General features: G+C 37.4%; 4 protein-coding genes across 5 annotated transcripts; 2 read left to right on the top strand and 2 right to left on the bottom strand.

Annotated features, from left to right (window-relative positions):
* Positions 1-1741: 1741 nt before the first annotated feature.
* Positions 1742-5693, top strand: LOC125201450 (TPR repeat-containing thioredoxin TTL1-like). The gene is made up of 7 exons (XM_048099564.2): positions 1742-2911; positions 3459-3654; positions 3754-3938; positions 4031-4364; positions 4447-4651; positions 4723-4829; positions 4910-5693. The coding sequence occupies exons 1-7, from the start codon at positions 2031-2033 to the stop codon at positions 5060-5062; spliced, it is 2061 nt and encodes a 686-aa protein (XP_047955521.1). The 5' UTR covers positions 1742-2030; the 3' UTR covers positions 5063-5693.
* Positions 5694-9982: 4289 nt separating this feature from the next.
* On the bottom strand, positions 9983-12701 carry LOC125202501 (ubiquitin-conjugating enzyme E2 36). Its single transcript, XM_048100905.2, has 8 exons — positions 12554-12701; positions 12361-12388; positions 11519-11605; positions 10893-10951; positions 10709-10750; positions 10549-10622; positions 10339-10436; positions 9983-10230 (listed from the first exon to the last, which is right to left on the bottom strand). The coding sequence occupies exons 1-8, from the start codon at positions 12587-12589 to the stop codon at positions 10193-10195; spliced, it is 462 nt and encodes a 153-aa protein (XP_047956862.1). The 5' UTR covers positions 12590-12701; the 3' UTR covers positions 9983-10192.
* A 799-nt stretch (positions 12702-13500) lies between these two features.
* Positions 13501-14410, bottom strand: LOC125200727 (anther-specific protein LAT52-like). The gene is made up of 2 exons (XM_048098473.2): positions 14180-14410; positions 13501-13987 (listed from the first exon to the last, which is right to left on the bottom strand). Exons 1-2 carry the CDS (start codon positions 14328-14330, stop codon positions 13656-13658), a joined length of 483 nt encoding a protein of 160 aa, XP_047954430.1. The 5' UTR covers positions 14331-14410; the 3' UTR covers positions 13501-13655.
* Positions 14411-14903: 493 nt separating this feature from the next.
* On the top strand, positions 14904-18446 carry LOC125202076 (uncharacterized). Of its 2 annotated transcripts, none has more exons than XM_048100399.2 (7): positions 14904-16070; positions 16811-16961; positions 17032-17313; positions 17385-17556; positions 17647-17725; positions 17822-18027; positions 18208-18446. In XM_048100399.2, exons 1-6 carry the CDS (start codon positions 15547-15549, stop codon positions 18024-18026), a joined length of 1413 nt encoding a protein of 470 aa, XP_047956356.1. In that variant the 5' UTR covers positions 14904-15546; the 3' UTR covers position 18027; positions 18208-18446. The 2 variants fall into 2 exon arrangements, with proteins under 2 accessions (XP_047956356.1, XP_047956355.1); XM_048100398.2 differs by having other exon boundaries at positions 14907-15269; positions 15506-16070; positions 17822-18446.
* The last annotated feature ends 954 nt before the right edge of the window (positions 18447-19400 follow it).

The following is a 19400-nucleotide window of genomic DNA, read 5'->3' as shown; positions in this document are numbered from 1 at the left end:
TTAATGCAAGTGTGTGGTATGAATTTACAAATATAGTAGTAGTCACTACCGATTTATGCAAATAGAACCAAATGCACATAATCTTGTGTAATTTTGACTTTCAACTATACAAAATAGGCATATTCTTATTAATAAGATTCGCAATACAATTTAAACAACCGGTGGATTTGAAGAATAATTTCAAACAGTCACGTCTCCTACACATCAACTAAATCATGATATCATTTTCTTTGACAATGTTCTAAAAGTTCACCAAAATATTAAAGAAAAATTAGATGAAAAAAAATACCACTACCATAGAAATAAAGTAGTAGCATTATATTTCTAACAACTCTTCCTTTGAAATGAAGGATTATCAAGATGCCTTTTGAAAAGAAACAAAGAAAAATGACCTTCAAACCCACTCTACCCATTGTATACTATAGTATTTATTTTCTATTATATGAATATCATTAATAATAACACTATTATGAAGTCAATTTTGTTAAATTTAGGCTTTATTAATTATTATGAAAACTACCCCCGGTGGAGCATATAAAAATAATACTCTTCCATCCATAAGTTCATAAAAAATAATCACTTTCTCACTCTAATAATATATATATTTTTTAATTTCATGTTCCACTAGTAACACTCTAATCAACTTTATTTATATTCATTTTTTCATCAATGTTGTATTAAAATTCATAATATTATCTATTATCAAAACTATCAACAAATTGAACCTGTCTAGTTTAAAATATTATTCCCTCCATCCGCGAATAGGAGTCTCATTTTCCCATTTTAGTCCGTTCGTGAATAAGAGGCCCGGTTTACTTTTACCATAAATGGTAATAGAGTCTCATCTTCCACTAACTCATTCTACTCACATTTCATTTAAAACTAATATATAAAAGTGAGACTCATATTCCACTAACTTTTAACCACTCATTTTTTTAACATTTATTAAAACTCGTGCCGCCCATAAATAAGACTCCTAATGGCGGACGGAGGGAGTATATCTTATGAGTAACTCTATGTTTGGTTTGTAAGATTGGATCTCTCGTCTTAAATCATAGATGAAAAATTAGATGATAATGAATCATAGTCATCCCTACCAACGAAATAATCCACTAACTTAACCATAGATGAACTCGTCTTAAATCATAGATGAAAAATTAGATGATAATGAATCATAGTCATCCCTACCAACGAAATAATCCACTAACTTAACCATAGATAATAAATTATATGATAATGAGTCATAACTACTTAACGACACGTTCAACTAAAATTTATTATTATTTTTATATTAAAATTCATATTGTCTAAAACTATTTTTTTTGATTGAACGTACACTCTACTGTACCATAAAAATTTGAGTGAATTTTAGTAGATTATATTAATGAAAATCATAAGTACTTAAGTGAAATGAGCTTCTTATCCATAAATCTAAAATAGAAAAATGAGACTAGTATTTTCGAATGAAGAAATACTACTACTCCAACATCCAAGAAAAATGAGACTAGTATGCAAGTAATTAAATCCAAATCGACGCCCACAGACTCTTCTCAATCAATGAGAGTGGGTTGTATAAAGAGTTGGAATATGCCAAATAACAGAAATAGTTTTTTCTAGAGAGAGAAAGTAATTAAATAAAGAGAGAGTAGAAGAGTTATCGAATTTATGTAGAGGGAAAGATAGTAGAGAAACCTGTCTCGTGAATAAGAAAGAAGGCAAATTATTTATATATATAAAATTATAAAAAAAAAACTCTTCTTTTCCCCCTCCTCTCTCTCTCATCAATACTTCAATTCCTTCCTCTGTAAAACCCACTCTGGTTTCGTTTCTCTCTCTCCCATTCACATTCATTCTTTGCTTCAACCCTTTTAAAATCACGAGATCCCCACCATTTCTCCCTTTCCCCTCTCTCTCCCCTTCTTCATAATCATCTCTCCCTCTCTCGCCATTGCCGCCTCCGCATTGCCGGCGATAATCCCAAAGACTGCTCCTTTCCCCCAAAACCACGACTCCCAAACCTAATTGAACAAATGTCGGCCAAAATCAAACCCGAATTAGGCCTCGATTCGCTCTCCGATCGCCTCCGGACCACCCTCCCCTACGCCGAGGCCGATTGCGCCGCCAACAAGCCGGATTTCCGCGAGCTCGATCTCGGCTCGCCGGTCTCCCCTCTCCGAACCCGAACCGCCGCCGCCACAACCACCACCACCACCACCACCACGAGCAGCAGCTCCAGCTCCTCCGGATCCGTTTCGGGTCGGAACCCTAACCCGATTCCGCCGCGGAAATCCGATTCCAATTCGGGAGAGCTCTCCGCCGAGAGCTCTCCCTCTCCCTCCGCAACCCGGAGCTTCAAACCGGGCCACACCCGGTCCGATTCGACCGGTTCCCACCCCGGTTCAGTGTCCTCTCCGCCTCTAAACGTGCTTCCCACCGGCAACATTTGCCCCTCCGGCCGGATTTTGAAAACCGGGATGGCGAGCCGGTCCGCGAAAACCGATGTGTTGGGTTCCGGTTCGGTTAATTACGGCCACGGCAGCATAATGCGGGGCGGTCTTGCTTCAAAACCGGGTTTAGACGCCTCCCCTCCGGCTTTCTCGAGAGGGCTGATGGTGGGGGGCGAGCCGGTAAAGAGGGCGGCGCCGCCGCCTGCCATCGGCGCCGCCGATCCGGAGGAGGTGAAGAGAATGGGGAATGAGAGCTACAGAAAGGGGAATTTTGCGGAGGCTTTGAGCCTTTATGATAAAGCGATCGCTTTGTCGCCGGGGAATGCGGCCTACCATTTTAACCGGGCGGCGGCGCTGATGGGGCTGCGGCGGCTGGTGGAGGCGGCGAGGGAGTGTGAGGAGGCGATTGGGTTGGATCCGGGCTATGTCAGGGCTCACCACCGCTTGGGATCTCTGCTTCTTAGGTGAGTTGATTTAATAAAGTTTGGATCTTGATTTCCTTTTTTGTGTTCTTGATCGTTTTTGTGGTTGCATTGGATTTCATTAGTTGTATTTTGGGGTTTGTTTTGGAATGTATTGATTATGTGATCTTAATCTGTGTTGGCATTGATATGCATTAGCTTCTTCTAGATCTGGTTGAGTTGAGCTGAGCTGAGCTTCAATGGCAAGATTGTTTGACTGTTTGTTTTCTTGTGGTAAAGTCACTGTCACTAGTTACCCTATTTTGCACTCCATCTTTAACTTGTGTGAGTGTACCTTTTCCCTCTCTTGTTTCCAATGGTTATTACTCATACACGATGGATGTTGGTGTCTGTTCTTGAGCTGCATTCAATGCGAATTGACCAATTATCGTCTCGGGTTTCATGCTGTTCTTGTTGTTAATTATCTTGGTCAATTGAGTTTCGTATGTGTATCATGTTATGAGTTTCGGACTACTGTCTTCGAATTCTTGGTTGTATATTGAGCATTAGACTGTCACGTCAGCTAGCTAATTCCTTGAAAGAATCACAGCTTAGGTCATATTGAGAATGCGAGGAAACATATTTGTTTTATCGGGCACCAACCGGATCCTGTTGAGCTGCAAAAGTTGCAGTCTGTAGAAAAGCACATGAGCAAGTGTACTGCTGCACGAAGAGGTGGTGATTGGAGGAGTATGTTGAGGGAAGTTGAAGCAGCCATTGCATCTGGAGCTGATGCTTCGCCTCAGGTTAGCATTTATTGCGTTCAACAAAGTTCGATTTTTTGTCTGTTTGTATGGAGCTTAGCGCGATTGCTGTGATTGAACCGTTTGAATTGGAATTTGCAGTTTTGCTCGTGTAGGGCGGAAGCTCTTTTGAACCTCCATCAACTAGAAGATGCATTTTTGGCGTTGCCAAGTATCCATAATTCTGGTCCGTCTTCCCATCTCCATTCCCAGTCGAAGATATTCGGGATGCTTTTCGAAGCATATCTGTATTTCGTGAAATCCCAAATTGAGTTGGCGAAAGGAAGGTGAGTTTGGAAATGTTTGCACGACTCCATCAGATACGAAAGATTAAATCTTTAAACTTTGAAGTATGAGATTAATCGTAAAATGTCTGCAGGTTTGATAGCGCTGTGACAGCCATTGAGAAGGCTGGACAGATAGACCCTCGCAACGTTGAAATAGCAGTTCTACTTGGCAATGTGAGGCTGGTTGGGCGTGCTCGTGCTCGTGGTAACGAATTATTCAAATCAGAAAGGTACACCGAGGCGTGCTCAGCTTATGGGGAAGGCCTCAAACACGATCCTTCGAATTCTGTTCTCTACTGCAACAGAGCGGCTTGCTGGTTTAAGCTTGGCATGTGGGAACGTTCAGTTGATGATTGTAACCAAGCCCTCCGTATCCAACCCAATTACATCAAAGCTCTGCTTCGGAGGGCTGCCTCAAATAGCAAGGTATAGTAAAACCTCTTTGCCTGTTCCAAAATGCAGCAATATTATTACATTTCATGGTTTAAATAAACATTACTACTTACAGCTCGAGCGGTTGAGTGAAGCTGTGAGAGATTATGAGGTGTTGAGACGGGAACTCCCGGATGACAAAGAAGTCGCTGAATCTCTGTTCCATGCCCAAGTTGCTTTGAAGAAATCTCGAGGAGAAGAGGTACATAACATGAAATTTGGCGGGGAAGTGGAGTCTGTTTCGGGTCTTGAGCAGTTCCGAGCTGCTGTCTCATCACCTGGTAAGTGTGTGCCCTGAACTAGTATGTTTTTCGTTGTCATACCAGTGAATCATCAAAGCTACGAAATGCAGGTGCATCTGTGGTCCATTTCAAGACGAGCTCCAGTGCAGAATGCAAACAGATATCTCCGTTTCTTGACACATTATGCACCAGATACCCGTCTATCAATTTTCTCAAGGTCAGTTGCATTTCTCCTTACGATTGTGCTTGTTCCGACGTTCTCATCCCTGACATTGTCCATTTCTCGTCCAACTGAAGGTGGATATCGAAGACAGTGCTTCAATAGCTCATGCTGAGAACGTCCGAATAGTGCCAACGTTCAAGATATACAAAAGGGGCACGCGAGTGAAGGAAATGATCTGCCCGAGCCCCGAGGTCTTGGAGTCATCGGTGAGGCATTACAGCATATAAGAAAGATGATGATTCTTGTTTGATATATGCATTCCTGTCTAAGAAAAAAGTCCGGGTTAGTCGGAAAAATCACACCTTGACATTAGTTCCATCTCTTGCCTAATAACCTCAATAGGATCTGTGGAATCAATCAACATAGAGTAGTAGCCTTTGCCCTTAAAAATTCATTCTTTCGTCCGATCCCGTCTTCGTCTTCGGCCCTTCTTCTCTTCCCATTTATATCTTTTTATCTTTACCATTTCTAGTTAGACCAGAGCCTGTTCCTAGTAAATGTTCACTGGAGAAAGGAGTAGTAGTGAGGGATGTGTACAATTATTTGCCTTTGGATCTTTAGTTGAAAGTTTAGAGGAAGAGAGAGAGAGGATGTGTGTATGTACATAATGTGATGATGAAATATACACAAGACTGGAAGGGCCCCTTTGGAGGAAATGAAATTGTGTGGTGGGTACTTATGTATTGGGTTGGTGAAAGAAGGATGAGGTCATTGATATTCATGTTTCTTTGTTCAATCATTTAATCAATAATAAACAAAAAATTCTACATTTTTTTTTTCATTTGGATGTTTCTTCCATGTATTATCATTGTAGACCATGTAAACACCTTCATATTTATACAGATCTTTTTTATTTTATTGCTTCTTTAATCATTCATTATCTCACTCTTACACACTGTACAAACAAGACTTTATCTTTTTGTTCCATGTTGTATTCTATTGCTCACTCTTTTTGCTCGAATCGATCTGGTTTGAGTTTAATTCAAGTTGGAGTCTTTTATCGAGTTGTATAAATAGGGATTCGTCCTTTCTTTTGCCTATCGAGTTGTTATCTTCCGTTATGCAAATCCATCGCTGTTTTACTTTCAAATTGATCATCGACTATTGTTATCTATTTTCGTCCGGGTGCTGTTATATTTGTGTAATCAACAACTTCGTTCCGATTGATCATGTCGATCGTATCATATGTTTCGTATACCAAGATATCACTTAGTATCAAGACTCGAGAGGGTTTATCAATAAGACACTAACCCGTCACATTATTTTTATTATTTTTTCTAAAGTAAAGATTAATATTAGTGTTGCAAGATACACTCTTTGTCCAAACAAAGACTTCTTTGATGATTTAATTTTTCAAAGATTAAAAAGAAATTGAGTAATGCTGAAGATGAAAAAAATGTAGTTGGATTACAACTGATTATTTACGGAGTATATTTTTTTAAATAGAAGTGTGATGTCTTTATTGTGCCATACTGAATTGAAGTTATACTGAATATAGAAAAAATATACTGAGTATAATTGTTTTTATTTACTCCTTCAAAAATAAAAGTGTGATGTCTTTATTGCAACATACCAAAAAAATAAAGTGAGACATCTTGGTTACAGCCAGGAACTACTAATTATAGTTGATGATTTGAAATAATTTATTATAGATTGGGATGGTGAGTCAAAGCCATAATCCCTTGACAAAAGGGTTTTGCCCAAAATCACATGTGAGCAATAAATATTTGCTAACTTCCAAACAATCCCCACAAATGATATAATAAGTATAATAATAAATCCCATCATTGAAGGGAATTGTAAAGCGGAAAAGCAGTGAGAAGTCGGTGGAAAGTAGAGTAAAAGAAATTAGGGTTCTTGACTTTCTATTCGATTTTTTTGGTAGTAATGTGTAATGCATTGAATACTTGCTGCATTTTCTTGACTGACAAATGCTACTGCTAACATTTATTTTGAATGGGAAATTGCCCTATATTAGAGACTTCCCCTCTTCAACTATCTTTTAGTATTAGAAATAATTATTTCAAGTGTTTTTTTTGGGTAAATTGCTAAATAAATTAAGACAATTGGTCAAATTTTGGTATGACTCATTTTTTAAAATTAAAAAAAAAAATCACGAAAGATGAAAATTTTGTAATTGTCCCACCCATCTATTTTCTGGTGAAATAAGATGATCTAGTAGTCAGTCTAAAATGCATGGACAAAACAATAATTTAAAAACGATAAGTCGATCCCGTCTGAAATAGTGTACAATCATGTGTAATTGCAATATCTCAGTATTCATATGCAAGATCAACCGTCACATTACCTTTTTTTCAAATTTTGTTAAATGTAGGACGAACTAGAATTTTTAACCACCTTTCAAGAAAAGTTACCCTTTATTTTTTGTATCAAGATATAAATCATCATCTAAGAAATAGGAGTGGACATAGTGTTGGGTGAAAAGATGGCGTGGATAACATAGGGCTCAAATTCATTTGAGAACACGTGGTTCTACAAATATACTTGTAGAGATAGGGGAAAATGTGGCATGTATATATAATTTTCTTTGTTATGGAAATGAAGTCCAAATGAAAAGTAATTTGCAAAATGGGAGAAAAGGTAATAATGAACATGGTGTTAAATTTTTGAAGGACCACTCTTTGTAATAAAGAAATTAATGCACCAAAATTGGGATATTATCTGAACCCAACTTCTCTATTCCATTCCTTGTTAATAGAGACATTTCTTTTCGGCATAGAGTTTAAGAATAGTGTGTTAAATTGATAGTGAAAAAAGTAAGAGTAATGGCGAGATAAAAAAGTAAATGAGAAAATTACTTTTTGCCAAGAATAAAAACAACTCAATTAACTTGGAACTTCTCAAAATAGAAAAATGACTCTATTAACATGGAACAGAAGGAGCAGTATTGAACTCAAGTTTTAAAAAAAAAATGACTTTTGTAAATGAAAGTGAGTGAAATTTTTTAATGAAATACTACTATAACTTTCACTTTTATGTATTGATTTCTTAATGGATTGTGAATATAGTGATTTAGTGGATTTCTCACTTTAGGAAGAGTAATAATTTTGCAACTCTAGCCAAATGTAAAATGTCGACAGCCAATCCTAGTCTATTACTAGTTGCTAAAATGAAATAAGATGATCAAACTCCCAAAAAAAGCATAGACATCAATGACGAAGAGAAGAAATGTGAAAATGATATGTAATGATAGTAGTTTCTATGAGATAGATAGCCTTTTTCATATTTATAGAATAATTGACTGCACATAAAAGAAGAAAAATACTAAAATTTCCCATGATAGGTATCGCCACCCAACTTTGTGTTGTGCTGCCTAATTTATTTTAGCCCTAAATTTGATTCAGTTACGCCAACGCATGCATGTGATTATCAGTTTATCACTATATTTTGGATTATTATTAGTAGTATTTATTACTCCTACTATTACTATTAGGGCAACTGGTCCCAATAATATGAACTCTGATCGAATTTCAATTTTTTTCACAAACTTAAAACTTTGTCATAAATGTCACGAACTTTTTTATTGTTGTCGTCAATTTCTAACGATCCCCAAGATTGAAATTAGTGTGTCAATTTAAAGCCGACGTGACAAGATAAGCGACTCACATTCCTTTTTGGGACGTCCCAACATAAGTGAGTCATTTCTTTTTTATGTATTCTCCTTTTTACTTTTTCTCTCTACTTTATTAATTCTATTACTTTATTCACTTTCCACTTTACTAACAAAACCTCATTTTCTTAAATCTCGTGCCAAAAAGTTTGTGCTCACTTATCTTGGGACGGAGGGAGTATTATTCATTTGAAAATCTGAAAAAAATCTAGAAACATCAATTGGGAAAACAAAATAAATAGACTATAAAGCCAATAACTCATAGACTCATTGCAAACGACTGCTTTAACATCCAGTTCAAATCACTATAATTATTCGTCACACATTAAATCGAAATTCTATCTCTAAATTGCATGGTGTATGATGTAGAAGCCCCACAAAATTGAGGATGAGGTGAAGCAATAATAATTACTTTATCCATCCCACAAAGTTCCAGTTTACTATTTTCGTCCGTTCCACAAAGTTTGTTCGAATTGGAATCTTTTCAAAAATAGACATTAAATACACCACTCAATCTCTTCAAAATGGGACCACTATTCCAATGCACGTCTTTATTTAATAGTACAAAGTTAACAATTTATTAAAACTCACCCTGGGTCAAACTTGGACAAATTTTATAGGCCGAATGGAGTAATAAATATAGTTCATGGCAGCATATATGCAAGGGAAATAAATATAGACTTCACAAAATGAATCCCATCAGCATACGTCTCCTATAAATCTGTAGATTCCAACACTTTTTCAGTAATCGATTTTACTTGTCAGCCACCCTATTTTTTGTGATGAAATCGTACATACTTTCACTATTTAGACCCTCTTCATTATTTGTATTGCATTCACATTTTTTGTCGGTTATGTTCATTTTTAGTGGAGTATTCTTTTTCTTTTAATTTTAAAGAATACCGTCATTTATAAATTTTAAAAATTAGTTAACTTAAATAGAAAATGAATTAGTGGAATGTGGACTCCTCCACATTTTGTAACACGGCAAATAAAACAAATTGGCCGCAGTTTCCCACCCAAATTTTCGAGAATTTGTATAGTAAACCCTTCTTTAATTTCACGCGAAGCTGGAAGATTTATCAAAATTTATGGTCCAAGAGTCGTCCCGGCATGTGTTCTCCCCAAAGTTTCATTTTTACCCTGAGCTTCGACATCGGTAAGTTTTTTCGAGAGAAATTGCGATAGGTCTGTACGCAGCACATACAAAGCAACAAAAAAGAATTGGAGTATTTGGTATTCAAACACAGTTCTATTAAAAAATCTCATTAAAAAGAAAGAGAAGGATAAAGAGAGGATGTATCAATAAGGGACTACATTTCGTGCAGCTTAGATCGACATTTTTTCTGGTTCAACTTGCCTAACAATGGCTTAAGTATTTCTGGGATGTTAACAGACAAGGCGTAACTTCAAAACAAAATTACCAATCCATGTGATGAAATCGGTATGGTTTCCTACTCTGCTTAGGCCAAGATAAACTAGTTGACGAACATCAAATTCTAGACACAAGATAGAGTGTTCTTAACTCTCACAGATCACACTTGTAAGTTGTAACAGAAGCATATTATAATTCATTATACATTTTGAGCAGCAGTTTAGAACAGGAAACGAGTACTATATTCTCGAGTTTTGAGCAAGATCATTCTTCCAATTTTCCATTCCAATTGAGGTCAATAGGATACAATTAGGTTATTTCTTGGGAGTCCTGAGTTTTTCCATGGCTACTTCATGCACCACTTGCATATAAACGCGTCCATTCTTTAGCTGCAACATCACCAACAAAAGAACACTCTTGATTGTCTAGTGGTTGTATTTGACACCAAAGCAAATACATGTTTCCATTTGAAATTAGAAACGGGGATAAAAGCGTACCTGTTTCAACAGCTTCGGCCTCATTTGATTTCCAATGCTTTGCAATATTTTCCGAGAGCGGATCATCAGGATTTGGAGCACTCAAAAGTGCTTGAATGCTAGAAGCAGAAAAATAATGTTGTTGAGTGTTACAGAAATTGTCTCCAATTTTAAACATTTTGAAATTAATTGAAGGCTAAAATACATACTAGAGTGTAACCTGAGTCATACCTCAAAAGTACAGTTCTTATCTGAAGTGCAGGACTCCATTTGTCTTTAAGAATGTCCAGGCATATTCTTCCAAGCTGCATTGAAATTTCATCAGCCAATATGAGATATTACATCGAGATCAGTCCAGTCCATACTAAGAAAAACCAAAATCAAGACAAACCTTGTCAATGTTTGGGTGGTAAATTTTTGTTAGGAAGCGTACCTGTTGCAAAGAAAGTACATTTAGCATTGTTCTAACCCAGATCAAAAAACAGATTACAGAAAACTTTTAAATTTAAATTGATGACCCCCCCCCCCCCCCCCACCCAATAACAATCGTAAGAAAGAAACAAAACATAAAGTACCTTTGGGGCAGCCATTGGGTATTCTTCTGGTAAAAATAACTCCAGCTTAAAAACACCTCCTAAATAGCACAGAACAAACAAGAACAATTTTGAGAAAATCATATTTTCCCATTTAATTAAGAAGTAATCCAAGCAAAAAACAAGTTTCTGCTAAACTAAACATACAAGACATTGGACCATTACAGCTACAATATAACATCTCAAGTGAGTAAGAGGATTTTCCGCCACTCACTTAATCTATCCCTTCGAGAAAGGTGCTAAATTGAGGAACACGGCTAGTAAATAAGCATGGCTAATTTCCAAGAGAGAGAGATGTAAAATATGTGCCTAACATATTCAAATAGATGAAATTCATTCAGAGATGCCAGTTTATCCAGGGGTATCAATCATTTTGTCAAAGAAAGTAATTATTTCTGTTGCACTCTGGAGTGGGTATTGATAAGTAGAGAAACCATATCCTAATTTCCGGTTAAACCTGTATACTGCAGTACTACTCCTATTTCTGAAAATTATAATCACTGCATGGGAATAGTGTACATTAGAATACAGAGGTATAAAATACAATAAATGTTATCAAGAGAGTATCAGTCATTCATTCAGTCAACAGAAAGTCCAGCTCTAGTTACCTTCATAAGGAGACTGTGTTGGCCCAAGAATCATTACATTGAAATACCGCATATTTTCTTCTGAAGGCGACGCACTGATTCCTGGGGCTGCATTCATACATAAAATATATTCAAGAACCTCAAAAAAAGCTTTACTTGCTCAGTTGGTGAACAGGAATGGCATCAAATCTTTATCCCAAGGACAACTGCACAATCACACTGCATATGACAAGCCATTCCCTCCCTTTCCTTCCCTAAACTATAAACCCAGATCATTATTAACTAGTCAAGAGAATAATGGCTTTTTTCAGTTTTTATCCTTTTAAGTATAAATAAAAAAAAAGGCCACAGAAGTAACATCAACAAACTCATCACCTGCATCTGTGATCAAATCCTTCTCCCAATTCTACAATAACTCACACCAATCACACATATGAATATATACCTTGAGTCCTTGACCTTCATATCTCAGTCCCTTCTTATCTTACTTTAGCATCTTGTGGACTATTCTCTTCTCAAAAACCTATAAACCTAAGGCTACAAAACTTAAAGAAATGTGCTAGAAGGGCTTTTATTTCATTTAATTTTTCTACAATAGGTGGGAAAATGACTAACCCAATCTAAGATTTCGTATTTACCTATAACATACTATTGTCCAACCCTGAGCAATTTTCTCCCCCAATTTCAATTCGACCTAGTACCCTCAACATATAAATCCAAAATCACAGTTTAAAGTTTTCTTCAGCAAGAAATCAAGATAGCCAATAGCCACAAAACTCAATACAATTAATAGGCATAGACCTCAACATTAAGTTCAATTCATTTTCAAATCACATGTATAAGTAGAAATTGAGGTGTTTTACCTGGTTCGCTTAGAAGACGCTGGGTTTCCTATAACATAAAAATAGATAAAAGAAAAAAACATCAATAATCACACCAATTAAACTGGCAGCACGCTGAATCGGATGAAATAAATCCAAATAGCAACGAAATACACGATTTACAGATAATGAAAAGGACAGATCGGAGGTTCAGGGCGACAATCGGAGGCTATACCTTGATGATTCTGCGCGGTAGATTGCTATTCGCCATGGCGATTGGATCTGCTCTCCTCTCTCTCTCTAGTCGGGGAGTTTACGCAACAGTGGGATTTCTTTGTGTTCTCACAAAGGGAAAGAGGAATGGGTAAAGGGTAAAAATAGAATAAAGAATTGAAAAGAAAATAAAATAAATAGTCAATTGGATTCGGATCGGGATCGGGATCGGGATCGGGATCGCGATCGGGATCGGGATAGGTGAAAACCCGCCAATTCTTAACTGGGATCGGAACTTTGACTATCGGTTAAAAACGGATATTAACTTGACATGCTTGTTATAGTTTCATTTTTCTTCGAATCAGAATGCATTGTCGATATTAAGAATAAAATGTTATTGCATAGTCGAAGTGATTAACTTATTACTTGTTGGCACATATTCAATTTTGGCATTGCAACGTTGTAAGCTTGGTTGCACCATGAGCATGGTTGTTTTGTCGACGCGGTAAGTACAATTGTACTACTGTGTGCATTGTTCCTCATCGGTATTATAACTTGTAAGCTCATTGCAAAGTGAATGGAAATATTATTGTACATACCTTATTTATGGAATATAGTCTCATTTGTTGACAATGCGAGTTTGATTGTTTGATTGATAAAGTAGGAAAGAAAATTAAAAATTGAATAAAGTAATAAAAACGAAACACTAATTCAAAGGATTTTATAAATAGAAATGATACTAATTTTATTGAATAAATTAAAATAAAGAAATGATATTATTTTTCGCGAATAAAGGGGATTAGTTTTAAGGCAAACTCCAAAATGTTAATTGTGTATTGCCTCTATACTTGTTATTTTTATAAATTAAGTTTTCTTCTTGAGAGAAAAGTCCATTATAGACGACTATTCATAGTTGAATACCACCACAAAACAAAAACAATTAATAAATAAATTTCCACGAAACATATATAAATGAAAGAAATCAATATATTTCATTTATCATATTCTTTCACAAGTTTTATTATTGATTACACATGGACAAGAGAAGACCAAAGTCAACATTGATGAGAAGATCATATCTTCAAAATGGCATAGGCTCAATTTTTGTGTTCTTAACCAACGAATTAATTCTCAATTTGGTCGACCAAAATCTCTTTCAACACCGATAAGCACTGCGGGGCAGCATCCAAGGTCATGAACCCTAACGGGTTAGCGAAGCGGGCATCGGTGTGGATCCCACTGTTTGTGGTGCACTCGATGCGCGACACGGTCACGTCATCCATAGGCATGTTGCATGCACTATCTGGGCTGCTGACGGCCATCACCTCACACGTGTCGTCTTCGTGGTCGCCCACAACCTCCACCACGTAGTGGCCTTGCTCGTTGGTCGTGCCGTTGACTGAGAAAGTCAACGCCTTTGTCTCAGTGTTCCTGCATTCCACTCTAATCGCGGCTCCTGCAATACATACACATATTTTGTTTTCAAACTTATGCTATCATGAAAACTAGTTGAGATTGATGAAGTATATTTTTCGAGATAATTTTTAATGCCACAATTATATGCATTATCTTGAATAGTAATTTATATTTTTTTTATGATAAACCTGACTTTTATGCAATAGCATGCAAACTGATTTATGCTCGTTACCTGAGAGCTTTGTGCTGAGAGGGGTCTGGAACTGGACGCGGCAAGGGTCGCAATATACATCGCCTTCGACTCTAAAGAGCTCGTAGGCACGGCCGACGGTTACAAAGGCCACAATGCATATCATGGAGACAAGAGATGCGGCCTTTGCCATTTTTTTTTTTTTAAAGATATTTTCCTTCTCGTTTAAATATAGATATTGGCTTCTCTTGGTGTGTGTGTAGATGTTTATTTGAAGCTTGTAAAATGAGTTTTTATAGGGGTGCAGAAAGATATAAAAAATAGTTAGTGGTGGAGCGCTTGATTCTTTCACCCTCTTATTTTTTTGGATGTAAAAGATTGAGATTAATCTATTTCTAACTTTTTATAATTCGGAGTTACTAAATTATATAGGCAAAAATGGAAAGTTTGTTCTCATATTAGTTGGGGAAGATATTAAACGTGAAATTATACTTGTTTTATTTGAGATAGGTTACGTGGAACATAAAACGATATACAAATAAGAAATACTACAAAAGATATCTATAACATATCCATACAAATCTAAGTCTCGTTACATGAGGTATGCAAGAAATAAAGAACAGTTACAAGTAAACGACAAAGATAAAAAAACTTAGTCTAGCACACAAACTTATTGGATGCACACTTTAACAAAAATCTCAAGGGGAGACTAGTGACAAAGTACCCAAGACCACAAGACATGACCCTAAAATCCCTACATATGGCCAGAAACCAGAATCCACGTACAACAACCTCACTAATACCACGAAAAATCACCAAATAGCCAGTAAGAAAACTCTTGGATCTCTCAAAGTACATAACTTATCCAGGCCAAATTCTAATAATGAATTTAGACCACAATAAATTTGCATGGAAAAAGAGAATCAGAGGGTACCACTAGTCACTCACACTACTCACAAAGGCAGTGAAATACGATGAAGAATCCAACCAAAGATGACACGAGAGAACACTCATAGAGAGAACTTAAGCAAGATAGAATAAACAGTGTGAATTCAGATAAAAAGAGAGAGTAGCAAGTTGTGAGGGCGGTGAAGGGATTCGGCTTTATAAGGTCTATCCGTCTCCTAACCACGTAAGAAAGACATTTAGACCATGTTAAACAAACGTTTTCTTTCCTTTTTAAAATATTCAATTATTTTATTTCTTTCTGCTTTACTATTTGTGGTGTGGGAGGAGTAAGAACTAATCAAAGTGTCATGTGGTGTGTCTGAACTATTTGTGGGAAACGGTTCACTCATTGCCTGTCCACCGATTGAATTCCCACTCTTCAATAAATTTGTAATCATATATCTACATTACCTTATTTAGCCAAATTAATTGATGAATCAACAACCTTCCCCCCCAAAAAAATGTCTTCCAAATTCGATCCATTTCTCCCACTCAATCCCAATCTCATCCTTCCCCACCCAAACCCTCCCCCCAACTCCCCTCACCTCCCCGCCGCCCCTCCCGCCGCCGCTAAACTCGTAATCACCGGCGGCAACAGCCTCTCCGGCCACGCGCCCATCAGCGGCTCCAAGAACTCAGCTCTGGCGATTCTTGCGGCGACGCTCTGCTGCCGCGGCGATTCGAGGCTCAGCAATGTGCCCCAATTGATCGATACGACGACAATGGCCGCCGTTTTGAGCTCTTTGGGAGCTGAGATTGAATTCTCCGGTAACAACTTGGTGGTGAGGACGGAGCGGGTCGGGTCGGTGGAGCCCGACGCGGGTCTGGTTGGGAGGATCCGAGGCGGGTTCTTTGTAGTCGGGCCGCTGCTGGCCCGGTTCGGCGAGGCGGCTGTTGGGCTTCCCGGCGGGTGCGATATTGGGGCCCGGCCCGTTGATATTTATGTTCGTGGGCTTAGGGAGCTTGGCGCCGTTGTGGAATTGAGGTTGGGTTTATTTCTATTTTTGTTTTTTTTTTGTATTTTATTGCTGTTTTTTTTATTGTATTTTGCGTCTATATATTTTTGGATTGGAGATTTGAAGTGATCAAATCAAATCTATCAATTTATGTGGATATTGTGAATTTATGAGTTGCTAACTCTTCGATTCTTCCCAACCACGGAAATTTTTTTATTTTCTCACTTTATCATTTAATTTTTCTTGATTGTATTGATTTATTGAATTGATATTATAATTAAATTCCATTGTAACAGTTGAGTCATTCACTTGAGCTCTGATTTTTTGTTCTAGAAGATGATCTATTATTTTATTTTTGAAAATAAATTGTATGTACTATAAGATGACCTATTATTTCATTTTCGAAAATAAATTGTATAGGACAGTTTTCAAAATTTTATTTTAAATTTTATGTTTTAGTAAACATTATTTGAAAAACGATTGGTAAATTTCATATAAATACAAAAGATAGAATATAATAAATAAATTGAAAAGAATGAGACATAATTGTATTTCCTCCCCATTCAAAGTTCTAAGTTTTTCTTAAAATGGAAATACCAATACTTTGGCTGCGTTACGCTATAGAATTCTGACTATAATGTAGCCTTTTTTACATGAATTTATAGCTAATAGAAAATGTGAAAACAGAACATAAAGACATTGCATCAAAACATCTTCCACATCAAGACTTCTTCTTGTAGTAGAGAGATTGATTTAGCAGCATCTTCAGGGACAACAAGCTCGTAGCACGTGCAGCGAACGGACGAGGTCTCGTTGGCGGGAGGTTCCGCCTTGACTACCCCAGCGTCGGAGCAACTCAAACTCTGATGATGGCGGCTTGCTTGGCCGAAGGCACGACGCTCCTCTCCAACGTTGCCCGAGTAGGACTCTCCCCATCCGAACAATACGGATTAACTTAACTCAAGTACTAATCTGTTAATTACTCTGCAGGAGCCAGAGATAGCCGATCTTGCTTCCTTCCTCACAAGCGCGGGGGCTCGTGTGGAAGGCGTGGGGACGGACAAGATACGCATTCACGGGACGAGGCAGCTCTATGGCGCTGAACACGCGATCATGCCTGATCGGATTGAGGCAGGCACGTTCATGCTCGCTGCTGCCATCACTCGCTCGCGCATTTCCCTCTCCCCTGTCTGGCCCGAGCTCTTGTCTGTCTTGATTGACAAGCTCTCGGGCGCTGGTTGCACGATCTCACACATGCGTGATGAGCTGGAGGTATCGTTTCTTCGTCCTTTAACGTAAGTCTTGAATCTTGATCTTGATCGATTGTGTGCTGTTCACATCAGCTTTCCGCCATTCCTCGAAGAAGTGGAGAGGGCTTACGCGGTTTTGATGTTAGAACGCTCCCATATCCCGGATTCCCGACGGATCTCCAGCCTCAGACAATGGCGATGCTGTCAACGTGTGATGGTTTGAGCATTGTAGAGGAATCCGTGTTTGAGAACCGCTTGACTCATGGTATTATGTTATGTTCGTTACACCTAAACGCATTCTTTTAGGATGAATTCTCCTGTTTGGTCTGTCTGTAACTGTCTAGCTCCTTTGCAGTGAAAGAACTGCAAAAGTTCGGAGCTAAGATTTACACCGAGGGAAGTACTGCATTTATACACGGGAAAGGGAGAGGAGAGTAAGTTCTACAGTTTATACTCTACAGATACGCCTTATTGTTCATCAGGATTTACGTCTCGTTAAAGCTCCACGCTTGATTTGAACCTTTTGGCAGGAAACTACGTGGTGCACGAGTTGATGCAGCTGACCTAAGAGGCGGGATGTCGTTAGTATTAGCCGGCTTAGCTGCAGAAGGAGTAACTCAGGTCAGCAGAATGTCTAACATAGACCGAGGTTACGAGAGTTTGGAGACGAAGCTTAGATCACTGGGAGCCGATGTGAAGAGGCTAGAGGAGCCCCAGTCCATCTTGAGATCATGAAGTACTTTTTTTGTCCCATTCAAAAGCAAATCATTTCTTTTTCTACACTAGATTTCATGCAGTGTTGTTTAGTGCGTCGAGTAAAGTACAGAAAGTAAATGTTTTCATTTTAAAAAATATATAGCAATATAATACAAAGAATTGTCAAGGAGAAGAGAGCAGAGTGAACTATGTAATGCAGTTGCAGGGGAACTGCAGGGGATTCACGCGCGTTGAGCCTGCTCGTTCAGAATGCATCTTCGATGATTTCTGTTGGGCAACGACGCTGGCTCGACGTGGTAAAAGGGGTTCGACGGAGATGATCATTCGGAGAGGGGACCAAGTTTTAAAGTACAGACATTGCTGATACCACAATTTGTATCTTTAACCAAATGTTGTGATCCTTTTTCATGTATATGAATGAGAACCTTTGCTGTGTAACTAATGCAGTTTTTTAGTTTTACTGTATGTATTTCTTCACTCAGAAGACATGAATAAGATTTAAAGAAAATTCACAAAAGAGGTGACATAAGACATATGAGCAAATCGAAATAATGAAAAGACCAGATTTAATACTGTGAAATCTTAAATCTGGACGCGTAAAGTAACAAACATATTTAAATTATAGGCACTTCAAATTAGGTCCCCTAAAAAATAGAGTTTGGATCTATTAGATCCTTGAATTTAAAGAATATCGCCATATGTATCTGAAAAATTATTAATCTTCAGGTCATTTTTAACTTTTTTCTTTCCCACTCCTGTGAACCCCTTGGATGATGTTCGGTTTCTAAGATAAAATAATACCAAGATTAGTCTAGAATTGAGTTGTGAAATTATTTAAGCCATAAGAGTTAGTTTATGACTAATTGTCGCATGATTATCCATCTAGGATTGAGTTGTGGGAAATCTCATGAACTCACTACATATTTAATTTCGGGTAACAATCTTACAAACCGAACACCCCTTGAAAAATTAATTAGCTTAAATTAGTATTTTCTAAATTTTGCATGTACTTATTTATAATTTTTTTTTAATTTACACAAAAATATAATATAGCTAGTGTGAACTTTTTAAAATGAGAAGTGAAAATTATATAAGTACTCTGATACAGTGATATCAGCTGATATCATAAAATACATATCAAAATATATAAATTCCTGAAACTGATATGTTCTGTGATGCCAACTGATATGAATGTATTTGCAACTGATATATTTTTCTGTTCTGCATTTTAGAAAGAGTGAACTACAAAAATAGTCCCTGGACTATGCATTTATCTCGCCAGACAACCCTGGACTTTAAAAATATCCCCAGACAACCCTGGACTAAGCCTTTATCTCAAAATTGGTCCTTTTTCACTGTTTCGTACCGAAACTACCCTTTTAGGGCTTTGGG

The sequence above is a fragment of the Salvia hispanica genome, chromosome 2, assembly GCF_029641045.1.
Source record: "Salvia hispanica isolate PSC_SH4W2 chromosome 2, Shi_PSC_v1, whole genome shotgun sequence".
NCBI lineage: Eukaryota > Viridiplantae > Streptophyta > Magnoliopsida > Lamiales > Lamiaceae > Salvia > Salvia hispanica.
The sequence above is the reverse complement of the archived record's forward strand: the minus strand, read 5'-3'. Positions and strand labels throughout refer to the sequence as shown.

What these genes read in the sequence shown, in the direction of transcription:
- LOC125201450 (XM_048099564.2), top strand. Translation starts at nt 2,031, where the DNA reads ATGTCGGCCAAAATCAAACCCGAATTAGGCCTCGATTCGCTCTCCGAT. An exon ending in ATTGAGTTGGCGAAAGGAAG is followed by an intron (nt 3,939 to 4,030) that starts GTGAGTTTGGAA and finishes AAATGTCTGCAG; the next exon opens with GTTTGATAGCGCTGTGACAG. An exon ending in GGGCTGCCTCAAATAGCAAG is followed by an intron (nt 4,365 to 4,446) that starts GTATAGTAAAAC and finishes TACTACTTACAG; the next exon opens with CTCGAGCGGTTGAGTGAAGC.
- LOC125202501 (XM_048100905.2), bottom strand. Translation starts at nt 12,589, where the DNA reads ATGGCGAATAGCAATCTACCGCGCAGAATCATCAAG. An exon ending in GCGTCTTCTAAGCGAACCAG is followed by an intron (nt 11,606 to 12,360) that starts GTAAAACACCTC and finishes GTATGAATGCAG; the next exon opens with CCCCAGGAATCAGTGCGTCG. An exon ending in ACCACCCAAACATTGACAAG is followed by an intron (nt 10,623 to 10,708) that starts GTTTGTCTTGAT and finishes ATTTCAATGCAG; the next exon opens with CTTGGAAGAATATGCCTGGA.
- LOC125200727 (XM_048098473.2), bottom strand. Translation starts at nt 14,330, where the DNA reads ATGGCAAAGGCCGCATCTCTTGTCTCCATGATATGCATTGTGGCCTTT. An exon ending in TCTCAGCACAAAGCTCTCAG is followed by an intron (nt 13,988 to 14,179) that starts GTAACGAGCATA and finishes TATGTATTGCAG; the next exon opens with GAGCCGCGATTAGAGTGGAA.
- LOC125202076 (XM_048100399.2), top strand. Translation starts at nt 15,547, where the DNA reads ATGTCTTCCAAATTCGATCCATTTCTCCCACTCAATCCCAATCTCATC. An exon ending in GGCGCCGTTGTGGAATTGAG is followed by an intron (nt 16,071 to 16,810) that starts GTTGGGTTTATT and finishes CAGCATCTTCAG; the next exon opens with GGACAACAAGCTCGTAGCAC. An exon ending in ACATGCGTGATGAGCTGGAG is followed by an intron (nt 17,314 to 17,384) that starts GTATCGTTTCTT and finishes TGTTCACATCAG; the next exon opens with CTTTCCGCCATTCCTCGAAG.